Genomic DNA, 13,530 nt, shown 5'->3' with positions numbered 1-13,530 from the left:
AATACATTTCACTAACAAGAGAACATTGGCAGATGCTGGAAACCCCAGCAACACACACAAAATGTTGGAGCAACTCAGCAGGCCAGGCAGCATCTAGCAAAAGAGTACAGTCGACGTTTTGGGCCGAAACCCTTAGGCAGGACCCTTTGGTCTGAACAGAGAAGGGCAATAAATGGATGCCAGCTTGGATCAGAGCCAATAAGAAGTTGGTGAAGGTCAGTCAGATGACCCATAGCCAATAACACTGAAATGCAACATTTGAGTTGTTAAGGAATGAATAGAAAAAAAGACACTTCAAGTGCACTGGCTGTGCTAACCCTCTCCAGAGACCCAGGGAGAATGCTCGTCACACCAGCGCTGAAGGGAAAACCACTGGCAAAGCACTTTTCAACATCGCTCAGGGTCATTTTTCAAACAAGGAATTTAGCCGAAAACAAAAGCCAGTAGCAGTAGCCTGTCTGACTGAGGATTTGATAGAAAGTTGACACAAATCTGACGCCGAGTGAGATATATCGGAACAGGAAATCTAAAGGCTTTGTGAGGAGGTAGAAAACGTTAAAGAAAAGCTGAGGTAGAGATGCAGAGAAGGACGGATGGTGAGTATGAACCAGTTTCTGATGAAGTGTGAGAAACTGGGTAAAGAAAAGAATAAACAGGAGGAAGCCATCCAGGGAGCTAAGAGCCAGGTGGAGGAATTAAAGAAACAGTGGAGTGATTTAAAAGCAGCTAAAAATGTAATAGAGAAATCAGTACATGAAAAGAAAAGCAACAGCGGGGATCATGCAAAGTGTTTAAAGCAAATACAAAAGCTGCGGGACCAACTTGCTGCACAGAGAGGAGTAATATGTGCATTTGGATCTGAAAGAGGGGAGGTGGATGAATATGGAGTTAGGGATTGGAATGATTTAGCAGATAAGACCAATCGATATGGTTATGATGAGGAGCTTCCTTCCGAAGATTTCCCGCTGACATAACACCAAGGAGAGCCTGTGCTACCAACAGCACCACTGTCTCCACCCCACACTTCCAATCACTATCAGACAGGGAGGAGTGGGGCAGAATATAGTATTAATGGTAAGACTCTTGGCAGTGTAGAGGATCAGCAGGATCTTGGGATCCGAGTCCATAGGACGCTCAAAGCAGCTGCACAGGTTGACTCTGTGGTTAAGAAGGCATACGGTGTATTGGCCTTCATTAATCGTGGAATTGAATTTAGGAACAGAGAGGTAATGTTGCAGCTATATAGGACCCTGGTCAGACCCCACTTGGAGTACTGTGCTCAGCTCTGGTCGCCTCACTACAGGAAGGATGTGGAAGCCATAGAAAGGGTACAGAGGAGATTTACAAGGATGTTGCCTGGATTGGGGAAGATGCCTTATCAAAACAGGTTGAGTGAACTCGGCCTTTTCTCCTTTGAGTGACGGAGATGAAAGGTGACCTGATAGACGTGTATAAGATGATGAGAGGCATTGATTGTGTGGATAGTCAGAGGCTTTTTCCCAGGGCTCAAATGTTTGCCACAAGAGGACACAGGTTTAAGGTGCTGGGGAGTAGATACAGAGGAGATGTCAGGGGTACGCTTTTTATGCAGAGAGTGGTGAGTGCATGGAATGGGCTGCCGGTAACGGTGGTGGAGGTGGATACGATAGGGTCTATTAAGAGACTTTTGGATAGGTACATGGAGCTTAGAAAAATAGAGGGCTATGGGTAAGCCTAGTAATTTCTAAGGTAGGGACATGTTCGGCACAACTTTGTGGGTCGAAGGGCCTGTATTGTCCTGTAGGTTTTCTGTGTTTCTATTACTACTCCCCTTTAATAGGACTGGCAGCAGTAAAGGACGATCTTACGCTACCCTTGAAAAATCTGCAAGCATTTCCCTATACAAAATTCCTCTGCCATCAAAAATGGAGTAACTAATTGCCTATAATCACCTCTGGCCTGAAAACAATTGGGTCTCTGTGTAATATTGCTTGACCCATGAAGACAGAACTACAGAAACTATCCTGCTCCTCATCTTCCACCCCACTGGTCTCCACATCCTTCACAATTCCCTCCAGCTCCAGCAAAATTCCATCAGGCACATCCTCTCTTCCTCCCTTCAGCAGTTCAGAAATATTGGTCCCCTTCTGACTCCTTGTCTTACCTCTGTCCACACTGACCATTTAAATACTATAGTACCGCAGAAGCTGGAAATCTTTAAAAAATGCTTGAAATAGTCAGTCTTCAAACTGAAACGTTCTCTTCTTGGAGATGCTGCCTGACTTGCTAAGTATTTCAAGCATTTTCTGCTTTTTTATCTCACCAACCACTTGCTATCTTATGACATTTTCTTCTGCACCCTCAGGGTATGCAGTGTATATTTTCCCCACTTCCATCCCCATCATTCAGAGGCACAAGCAGTCTTTCAGGTAAATCAGTGATTCACTTGTACCTCTCCCAATCGAGTGACTGCATTCAGTGCTGGACACTGGAAAATCAAAAGCTCATTGTGTGATCCCTTTAGGATCACCTGTCTTCAATCCACAGAGAGTAGCCATTCTGACCCCCTATTGCCTGCCACTTCAGTAGTTCATCCACTTTGACGACAATGTCTACAGCCTCCCGCCCTGTTACAATGAGCGCACAGTGTTACACAGTGCAACCTTCCGGACTCAATATTGAATTCCCCAACGTTTGGTAACTTGTTGCTGACTGTATCAGAACTGGCCATTTCGACCAGTCATCCATCTATGATTTGGCTCTGTTTTTCTCTCTATTAAGACAGCTTGGTCGGGTAGTCATGATAAGCACTAGCCCTGTGATTAGTGACGCATAACACAGACAAAGAGGCATGATCTGCTTTGAACTGTCACATTAACAAACTTAGTCTCATAAGTTACCAACTTTCTCTGTTTTTATTCCTTTCCAAATGGTTCATATCCTTTGTCACAAATTCCAACATTTTCCTTCTACTGTAGTCAACACCTCCATCGTTTCCTGCTTTATGTATCCCTTCTTTCTTTGAGTGTTCTCATTTCCCACCCTCCACTCTGCAGGAGCCATCCAGAATTCATGGAAGTCTCGAAAACCAGAAACACAATCCACCTTTTTCATAATTACCTTTTTCAAACTATTGAAGTTAGGTCATCGAGTCTTAGAATTTATCACATTTCAATTCTACTACTTTTGCCAGCACCAGTTCTTCACTGCGACTGCTATTTCTACATGTCCAGTTTGTTTTTATTTATTAATACAAATTTCCTTCAATTACTCACTCCCTTAGCTTCTTGTAATCTCTGTGAAGACTGACAGAAATGCTCATAAACAATTTTGTCTCCATTCCAGAAATTCATCCTCCAGATTGGCCCATCCCCACATGTTGCTGATCTAAACCTAATACTATTTGCCTGTGTTTGGTCCATAAACCTTAAACTTCTAACATTCTGAACCAAAAAGGTGATCCAGGCTTCCTCAAAGATGAAGTACAAAACTCTCTAGGCTTCTGGCCTGCAGGATTCTATGTAATTAATACATGTTACCAATACCAACTGTCATGGTCCTGTCTGGCAATCCCCCACCTTGCTGTTACCTCAGCAATTAGGCCTCAATCCCCTCATCTACTCCCAATCATTCCCAGTTCCACTAATCACAGTTCCATCAGATAAAAACGATAACAACCCTGCAATCACAACAAGGAGCTGCCAGTTCGTTGTCGACTCTTGTATGAGTAACCTCGTTTCATGGTTCTTTAGGACTGTCATTTCTAAGTTCTGCATCGTTTTCCTGGATTCTCTACGTGAACATTGTCTCCGTGTCAAGACTCTATGGAATACCTATTCCACGCTCGCGACTGTGCTAATGCCTCTCGATCCTGCCTCCGTGCCTGTGTCCAGCACTTGGATTCCCCCCGCAGCCACGTCCTTGCAACACCCAAAGGGTTTATTTATTTCTTGAGATACAGTGTGGAATTGGCCCTTCAAGATACGCTACCCAACGATCCCAGCAATCCCTTGATTTAATCCTCACCTAATCACAGGACAATTTACAATTACCAATTAACCTACCAACCAGCACATCTGTGGACTGTGGGAGGAAACCAGAGGACCCAGAGGAAACCCACGTAGTCATGGGTAGAATGTACAAACTCCTTACAGGCAGTGGCAGGAAATGAACCTGGGTCGTCTGTGCTGTAAAGTGTTGTGTGAACCACTACACTACCGTGCTGCCCCAAGGTATATGGCCTTTGGTAGAATTGATCTGTATTATTATCACTAATTTGATTTGCCCATTCTATATCAAAAGACACAACTTCACTGTAATAACACCTTCACACGTACTATGCCTCTATTTTCAGAATAGCAGGCATTCCAACAGGAATTCACTAGGCTAATTCCTGATAAGAAATGCTTATCTTATCACCAAATCATACCAGTTGTGGACAGAGCGTTTGGAGGTAGCAGAATTGGGCATGTCAATGAAAATGTTCAGTTATTTCTTCTAGTGACAGAATCTCAAAGAGTGATACTGTTAAAATCACAAACAAGAGAAAATCTGCAGATTGGGAGACCGTTTCACTGAACACCTACGCTCTGTCCACCAGAGCAAGCAGGATCTCCCAGTGGCCACACATTTTAATTCCCCATCCCATTCCCATTCTGATAGGTCAATCCATGGCCTCCTCTACTGTCGAGATGAAGCCACACTAAGGTTGGAGGAACAACACCTTATATTCCGTCTGGGTAGCCTCCAACCTGATGGTACGAACATTGAATTCTCTAACTTCCGTTAATACCCTGCCTCCCCTTCTTACACCATCCCTAATTTAAAAATATAATTTTTTTCTCTCTGTCTTTCCCTCTCACAATAACTCCTTGCCTGTTCTGCAACTTCCTCTGGTGCTCCCCTCCACCTTTCTTTCTTCCAAGGCCTTCCGTCACATGATACTCCCCCTTCTCCAGCCTCATATCCCTTTTGCCAATCAACTCCCCAGCTCTTGGCTTCACACTCCCCCTCCCACGTTCAAATCTCTTACTATCTCTTTTCTCAGTTAGTCCTGATGAAGGGTCTTGACCCAATAAGTCGATTGTACTTCTTCCTATAGGTGCTGCCTGGCCTGCTGCGATCCACCAGCAGTTTGTGTGTGTTGCTTGAATTTCCAGCATCTGCAGATTTTCTTGTATTTGCGTTTTTAAAACCTGCTGGTGCTGGAAATCCGAGCAACACACACAAAATGCTGGAGGAACTCAGCAGGCCAGGCGGTTTAGGGGCCACTGATTTAAAACTGAGGTACACAGAAATTTCTTCTCACAGAAGGCAGAGACTCTCTGGAATACTCAACCCCAAAAGGTAATGGAGACTCTGCCTTTTAAAGAGGAAATAGATGATTTTCTGAATGATTAGGAAATTGAAGAATATGCTAAATATCAAATGAAGCCTGGGGCCTATCAGCCATGGTCAGATAAATGACAGTATGTTTCACAGGGTGATGGCCAACTACAGTTCCTATTATTTTCTTTTCCTGTCCTTAACAGCTCCTGTTTTCTCATGTCCTTATCAATGCTTTCTGCCATTTGTTGTTTCATATCTTCACCCACACTCCGAGCTCCCACCCATTTGACTGTCAACTGTGCACGTACCTCTGTGCACGGCTGCAATGAAATACTTACTTGCAACATCAGCACTGATACATGATATAAGCAGTGTTCACAAGGAGAAAATATATTAAACATAAACATCATTTTTACAAGAACAAACATGAAAATTATAGGGAAAAAAACAAAGTCAGCCCAGAAACTGGTTTGTGCCCTCAGATTCATTTTCTTGCAGGCATTCACAGTAGAACAAAGCAATAGCAACGGAATCAATGAAAAACCACACACATACCAACACAGATAAACAATCAATGCGCAAAAGAAGACAAAAGGCGCAAATTCAATCAGTCAATCAATCAATTGATGAATCAACCTATCAATCAATCTCCATGGATGTTCCCAAGCTTGGGCTGAGAAAGGAGGAGTTTGGCATGGGGCCAGCAGCCCAATCCCATAAAAAACCCAGAGCTACAGAAACTGCAATGAAAGCTCTAAAGACCTTATCCCTGGGAGAGAAAAAATCTTTGCCACAGAGACATATGATGGGCTACACCTGGGGAATACTTAAATGACTGGCCCAGGACAGAGGACTTTGGTGAGCTATGCCCCAGTAGGGGTGATGGACTTAAGTTAAGCAACTAAGAATCCTTCAGGAGATCATAAAATTGCTAGTTTGTTTAGACAGTTCAAAAGCACATTTCTTAAAGGGAGATCACAGGTGGCAGGTACCAGCAATGGTAGTTCATAAAAAGCAATATCTATTAGTTTTGTAAGCTGCCAGCAAAACATCACCATAAGGATGAAGGATGGAGCATGCACCAAGGAGAAGGATGAGGAGGACAGCAAGATCAGTGTGGAGTGGGATAATATACCAGGGCATTTTCAGATAAAGATAAAAATGGTACTGGGTCTCTTGAAGAACATTACGGTTGCTAAGTCCCCATGGTTTGATGTGAGGTACCCATAACCTGGAGTCAGGCAACATCTCTGGAGGGAAACAGACAGTTGACATATCAGGTTGAGACCCTTCTTCAGGAGTGGAAAGAAAGTGGGGAGAGTGAGCTATAAAATGTGGGGCGGGAGGGGTGGAGCAAAATCTGGTAGGTGAGAGGTAGATCCAGGTATGTGATCCAGGGGAGTGATCGGCAGGTGAGGAAGTATGAAAAGTGGGAATGATGTAAGAAGCAGGGAGGTGATAAGTGGAACTGACAAAGGGACGAAAAATCTGACTGGACAGGACAGAATCAATGGAAGGAGGGGAGAGGGAAACCAGAGGGAGGAGTGTGTGGGTGATAGACAGATGGTGGCTGGTGGGTGAGGTAGAGGGTCAGTGGGGCAGTGTCCAGAAGTTAGAAAAATCAGTATTCATGCTATCAGGCTGGAGACTACCAAGACATAATAACATGCAGAACATAACAACATGATAACATTCAGGCAGCAGAATCAATACAGTTGGATCTAAACAAAATCCAGATGTGGGCAGATAAATGGCAGATGAAATTTAGTGTAAATAAATGTAAAATAATACATATAGGGAGTGGAAATGTTAGATATAAATGTGCAATGGTAGTCTTGAGTTAGAATGTGCCCTGTATGAGAGGATTTGGGCATCCTGGTAGACTCATCACTATCAACATCTCGACAAAGCACAGAAGCGATTAGGAAGGCTTCTAGAACATTGGCCTATATAATGCGCTCAGTAGAGTTCAAGTCCAGAGACGTTCTCCTTTGGCTGTATAATGTGCTTATGAGGCCACACCTTGGGTATGGTGTGCAATTTTGGTCTCCATATTTTGTGAGGGATGTGAAGGCACTGGAGCGAGTTCAGAGAAGGGTGATGAAACTCGTTCCAGGTCTGCAGGGTATAAGCTATGAAGAAGGAACGAAAGAACTAAATCTTTTTAGCCTAAGTAGACGTAGAATGAGAGGAGACATGACACAAGTGTTCAAGATCATTAAGGGTGTAAGTAAGGTGGATGCCAACTGCTACTTCAAAATTAATCCCTCAGTGAGGACTAGGTGGAGACTGGTTAAAGGGAGATTTCAGACTGACATCAGGAGGCATTTCTTTATACAGCGAGTTGCAGACACATTGAACAAACTGCCTAGTTATGTCGTTGATAGTAGTGACTCAGAGACTTTCAAATATAAACCAGGAATTAGGTAAGTGGGGTGATTGGCCCGTTCTTGCCAAAAACTTCCAAATGTTCTAATAATAAGAACATAATGAGAGGTGCTGTAATAATGAGAGGTGCTCTAATAATAAGAGGTGCTGTACCTCTGATCTGTGTCTAGCCTCCACATGACAGTACAGGAGGAGGCTGCCTGGATAGCCTGTTGAGGAGATGACGGGCGGGTGCCATTTTGTCCCTGGGTGGGGCTGTGGTATTGAGTGCCGGAGTGGGGATGTCCCATCTGGGTGTCTGTCTAAACAATTCCTGTGTCCTGACTGAGTGTAAAACCATCTCCTTACCTTCCGTGAGAAACACTCCCAGAGTGAAGAGAAGAGCGAGCAACAACATGTCCGAACACCGAGCGGGAGCCGAAGTTTCCAGACAATCCAGGGAAGTTTCCAACGTCTTAGATTCAGGGACTTTGGACTTTGGACTCTGAGCACTAAGACTGGGGGATGTGTGGAGAGTAAAATTAACAACAGCTTCCAGTCATAAATGTTGAACATTGAACCAAGGAGTAGTTCAGCTACCTGTGAAAATGAAAGGAAGGTAGACTCAGTCTGATTACAGAACTGAACAATGTATTGAGAAATAAGGGTAGTTTATGCCATTGGAATCTGCTGTGTCAGTCCACAAGATCATAGCTGATGTTCCAATCATCCTCACATGAAACTGGTAAATGAGTTTATTATTGTCACAAATAAAGTAAAGGATTTGTCTCATGTACTGTTCATACAGATCAATTAATTACACTGCACTGAGGTGTTACAATAACATTGCAGAATAAAGTGTTACAGAGAAAGTGCAATGCAGATAGAGAGTAAGGTGAAAGGTCACAGCAAGGTAGATTATGAGTTCAAGATTCCACCTTTTCATAAAACATCTTATGTTTCAGTATTCACAATTTCTAATGCAATAAATTACCAGGACAGAGAATTCCAAACGTTTACAGTCCTCTGAGTGAAGAAGATTTCCATTCACCTGTTAAATAGTTTGTTCATTTTTACTGGACTGACAGGTGTCTGAGAAACAAAAGTAACAACATTCATCTCTGAACCTTCACTGGTATAGACCACCCCACAATTACAAGTGGGGAAATCTTGTTCCCTCACCTATTGTGGGACTTTTTACACCACAGCATGGTTTCCCTTTCAGGAATCCCATGTCGATGCTGACTGTTTTCGAAGCAATCTAATATTGTATAATATTCCAGGATTTTCCCCAAATACTGATTTCAGGTTAACAGATTTTGAACTTCCATATTTTCTATCTTGCTCCTTTTTGAAATGGGTCACATTTGCCTGCATCCATCTACAGAAGACATATTAGAATATGTTTTTTTTAAGATGATGCCCAGAGGATCCACTATCTCAGTTATCCAGCTCTTTCAAACCTTTGATTGTAGTTCATGTACCCAATGGGCTTTGACAAGTTTCAGTCTCATTAACTTCTTGTGTATTGATACCTATTTCTCCATCAGACGATCCTCAGTTTGCCATTTCAGGGACTTTTCTCTTTCATGTAGATGGACATCAAGCCTTTGTTTGAATCCATGTGTCCTTTTCTGCTTCCTCATGATACACTCAGCGGCCACAACATTAGATACACCTGCACACCTGCTCATTAATGTGAATATGTCATCAGCCAATCTTGTGGCAGCAACTCAATTCATAAAAGCTTGCAGACATGGTCAATACGTAAAGTTCAAACATCAGAAAGGGGAAGAAAATATGATCAAAGTGACTTCCATCATGGAATGATTGTTGGTGCCAGATAGGTTGGTTTGAGTATCTCAGCAACTGCTGATCTCCTCGGATCTTCACTCACAAAGTTTCTAGAGTCTACTGAGAATGGTGGCAGGAAAAATAAAACATCCAGTGAGCAGAAGTTCTGGGTGAAATGCCTTGGTAATGAGAGAGGTCAAAGGAGAATGTCCAGACTGGTTCAAGGTGACAGTAACTGGAATAACCACTCATTACAACAGTACTGTGCTGAAGAGCTTCTCTGAATGCAGAACACGTCGTAACTTGAAATGGATGGTGACAGCAGCAGAATACCCCAGCGGGTTCCCCTGCTGTACTTAATAAAGTGGCCACTGAGTGCAAGGTATGGTGTGTGCGTGTGTGTCGGGGGGATGTATTTTTGCCTTCGACTCTTTTCCTTTTCACATATTGGGTCAGCCTGTTCTGCCTCATGCTGATTTACACACACTTTATTTTCTCTTTATCAATTGTTTGCTGATCCTTTAAGGAATTGACCCCTTTGGAAAATTGGGCTCTCTTCTGGGGAAGGTTGGACCTCTACAGGAGGAATGGTTTGCCCCTGCACTGGAGGGGGGTTAATATTCTCACAGGAAGGTTGATAGTGCTGGACAGGTGGGGTTAAAGTGGAGGTGCAGGGGGAATGGGAACCGCAGCACCAGAATGGATAGTGGAGTGGTTGTGGAGAAAGATGTTGTTAAGCTTACAGGAATCAAAAGGTTGATGATGGAGTGACTAATGTTGTGAGCTGCGTATATTACAACACCAGGAGTGTTGTAAGAAAGGCAGATGAGTTTAGGGCACGGATCAGCGTGTGGGATTATGACATTGTAACTTTTAGTGAGACTTGTTTGCAAAAGGAACAAGCTCAATGTTCTGGGTTCCACTGTTTTAGATGTGATAGAACAGGAGGGAATAAAGTGGGAGGGTGGCTTTACTCATGAAGGAAAATGTCACAACAGTGCTCAGTCAGGATAGACAGGAGAGCTCATCCAGTGAGGCTCTGCAAGCAGAACTGAGGAATAAAAATGTATGACCACGATAATGGGATTATATTACAGACTACCCAGCAGTTTACAGGAGCAGATTTGTAGAGAATTCGCAGACTTTTGCGAGAAACATAAGGTTGTGATAGTAGGTGATTTTAACTTGTCACATTTTAACTGGAATTCCCATACTGTGAAACAACTAGATGGGAAAGAGCTTATCAGATATGTTCAGGGAAGTTTCCTTAATGAATACATAGAAATCCCAGCTAGAGAGAATGTGGTACTAGATCCACTATTATGGACTGAGAGAAGGCTGGTGACAGAAGTTTGTGTGGGGAGTACATTACATCTAGTGACCATAATGACATCAGTTCAAGCTAACTTTCGAAAAGGATAGGTCTGGTCCTTGGGATGAGATTCTAAATTAGAGAAAGGCTAGTTTTGATGGCGTTAGAAAGGATCTGGCCAATGTGAATTGGGACAGGTTGCTTGCTGGCAAAAGTGTACTTGATAAGAAGGAGGCCCTCAAAAGTGAAATTTTGAGAGTACAATATTTGTATGTTCCTATAAGAATAAAAGGCAAGGATAACAGGTTTAGGATTAGGAGTGCAGCCTGACATTGTGTTGTGGTCTGACTCATTGAAGCACGTTCTTATGCTTGAGTTTACCGTGCCGTGGGAAGAATGCATGGAGGAGGCCTACGATCGGAAAAGAGCCAAGTATGAAGTTCTAAAGAACAACTGCCAAAGAAGAGGCTGGAGAGCAAATGTTGGCCTGTGGAGGTCGGGTGCCGTGGCTTTGCAGGCCAGTCGCTCTCCAAAGTATACACTGCACTTGGAATCACGGGAGAGAGAAGAAGGAGAGCCCTTTCTACCACCACAGATGCAGCAGAGAAAGCATCGAGATGGCTCTGGATAAAGAGGGCAGATCCATGGGTTGCTGCTAGGGCACAGGCCGGGGTCTGATCAACCCCGGTCGGGTCGCCTGGGCGAGGGTGCATGATGTTGAAAGACCTGAAACACCCGACGACCACAGGTAACATCCCTGATGATGTGCCCTAGCTTATCATCATGTAGATGTTTCTGTAATAAGAAAAGGAACCTTGGTAATATCAAGAGATATTGAACCCTTGGTTAAGAAAAAAGAGGAGGTGCATAGCAGGTATAGGACCAGGAGCAAATGAAGTATTTGAGCAGTATAAGAAATAGAAACGTAGAAACATAGAAAATAGGTGCAGGAGTAGGCCATTCGGCCCTTCGAGCCTGCACCGCCATTTATTATGATCATGGCTGATCATCCAACTCAGAACCCTGCACCAGCCTTCCCTCCATACCCCCTGATCCCCATAGCCACAAGGGCCATATCTAACTCCCTCTTAAATATAGCCAATGAACTGGTCTCAACTGTTTCCTGTGGCAGAGAATTCCACAGATTCACCACTCTCTGTGTGAAGAAGTTTTTCCTAATCTCAGTCCTAAAAGGCTTCCCCTTTATCCTCAAACTGTGACCCCTCGTTCTGGACTTCCCCAACATTGGGAACAATCTTCCTGCATCTAGCCTGTCCAATCCCTTTAGGATTTTATACGTTTCAATCAGATCCCCCCTCAATCTTCTAAATTCCAACGAGTACAAGCCCAGTTCATCCAGTCTTTCTTCATATGAAAGTCCTGCCATCCCAGGAATCAATCTGGTGAACCTTCTTTGTACTCTCTCTATGGCAAGGATGTCTTTCCTCAGATTAGGGGACCAAAACTGCACACAATACTCCAGGTGTGGTCTCACCAAGGCCTTGTACAATGGCAAGAGAAATGCAAGAGAACACTGCAGAAGATAATCAGCAGGGCTAAAAGAAGACATGAGGTTGCTCTAGTAGACATGATGAATGAGAATCTCAAGGGATTCTACAGATATATTGAGAGCAAATGGATAGAAAGACATAAAGTTGGTCCTCTGGGATATCAGAGTGGGCATCTATTTGAGGAGCCAAGAGAGATCGGGGAAATCTCAGATGGATTTTTTTTCCATCTGTATTGGGAGATGGACACAGAGACACAGAGTCGATACATGTGAGACAATGCAGCAGTGAGTTAATGGACCCTACACAGATTACAGAGGAGGAAGTGTTTGCTGCCTTGAGGTAAACTAAGGTGGATAAACTCCCAGAGTTAAACTCCTCGGACCCTGTGAGAGGCTGGTACAGAAATTGCAAGGGCCTCAGAAGAGATATTTAGAACATCCTTAGGCGCTGGACGATAGCTAATGTTGTTCTGCTCTTTAAGGAAAGCTCTACGAATAAGCCAGGAAACTATAGGCTGGTGAGCCTGATATCAGTAGTGGGAAAATTATTGGAAGATATTCTAAGGGACCAGATATATTTGGACACACAGGGACTGATTAGGTCTAGTCAACATGACTTTGTGTGTGGTAACTTAGTGTGTAGCCAAGTTTCCATCCAACTCAATATTCAAGTTTGCTGATGACACAACAATTGTAGGCTGTATCTCAGGTAATGATGAGTTTGAGTACAGAGAGGAAATTAAGAACCTGGTGGCATGGTATGAAGACAATAACCTATCCCTCAACGTCAGCAAGATGAAGGAATTGGTTGTTGACTTCAGAAGGAGTAGCAGTCCGCACAACCCCATTTACATCAGTGGTGCACAAGTGGAACAGGTCAAAAGCTTTAAGTTCCTCGGGGTCAATATCACAAATAACCTGACTTGATCCAACCAAGCAGAGCCCACTGCCAAGAAGACCCACCAGCGCCTTTACTTCCTGAGAAAGCTAAAGAAATTTGGCCTGTCCCCTAAAACTCTCACTAATTTTTATAGATGCACTGTAGAAAGCATTCTTCTTCACATCACAACCTGGCGTGGAAGTTGTCCTGTCCAGGACTAGTAGAATCTGCAGAAGATCTTGAACACAGCACAGCACATCACACAAACTAATCTTCCGTCCTTGGACTCACTTTACACCGCACGCTGTCGGAGCAGTGTTGCCAGGATAATCAAGGACATGACCCACCCAGCCAACACCC

At 43.6% G+C, this 13,530-nt stretch overlaps 1 protein-coding gene across 2 annotated transcripts in view; it reads right to left on the bottom strand.

Moving 5' to 3' along the window:
• Positions 1-8,170, bottom strand: part of LOC134346678 (uncharacterized) — a 213,327-nt gene extending 205,157 nt beyond the window's left edge. Inside the window, exon 1 of one of the 2 annotated variants that reach the window (XM_063048178.1) lies at positions 8,044-8,170. In XM_063048178.1, the coding sequence (XP_062904248.1) occupies positions 8,044-8,092 (49 nt within the window). In that variant the 5' untranslated portion in view covers positions 8,093-8,170. The remainder of the gene's footprint in view (positions 1-8,043) is intronic. The other variant, XM_063048179.1, reaches the window with a different exon arrangement.
• Between the last annotated feature and the right edge of the window lie 5,360 nt (positions 8,171-13,530).

This window comes from Mobula hypostoma, chromosome 5, assembly GCF_963921235.1.
Source record: "Mobula hypostoma chromosome 5, sMobHyp1.1, whole genome shotgun sequence".
Taxonomy (NCBI): domain Eukaryota; kingdom Metazoa; phylum Chordata; class Chondrichthyes; order Myliobatiformes; family Myliobatidae; genus Mobula; species Mobula hypostoma.
Note: the sequence above shows the minus strand (reverse complement) of the source record. Positions and strands in the feature narration are given on the sequence as shown.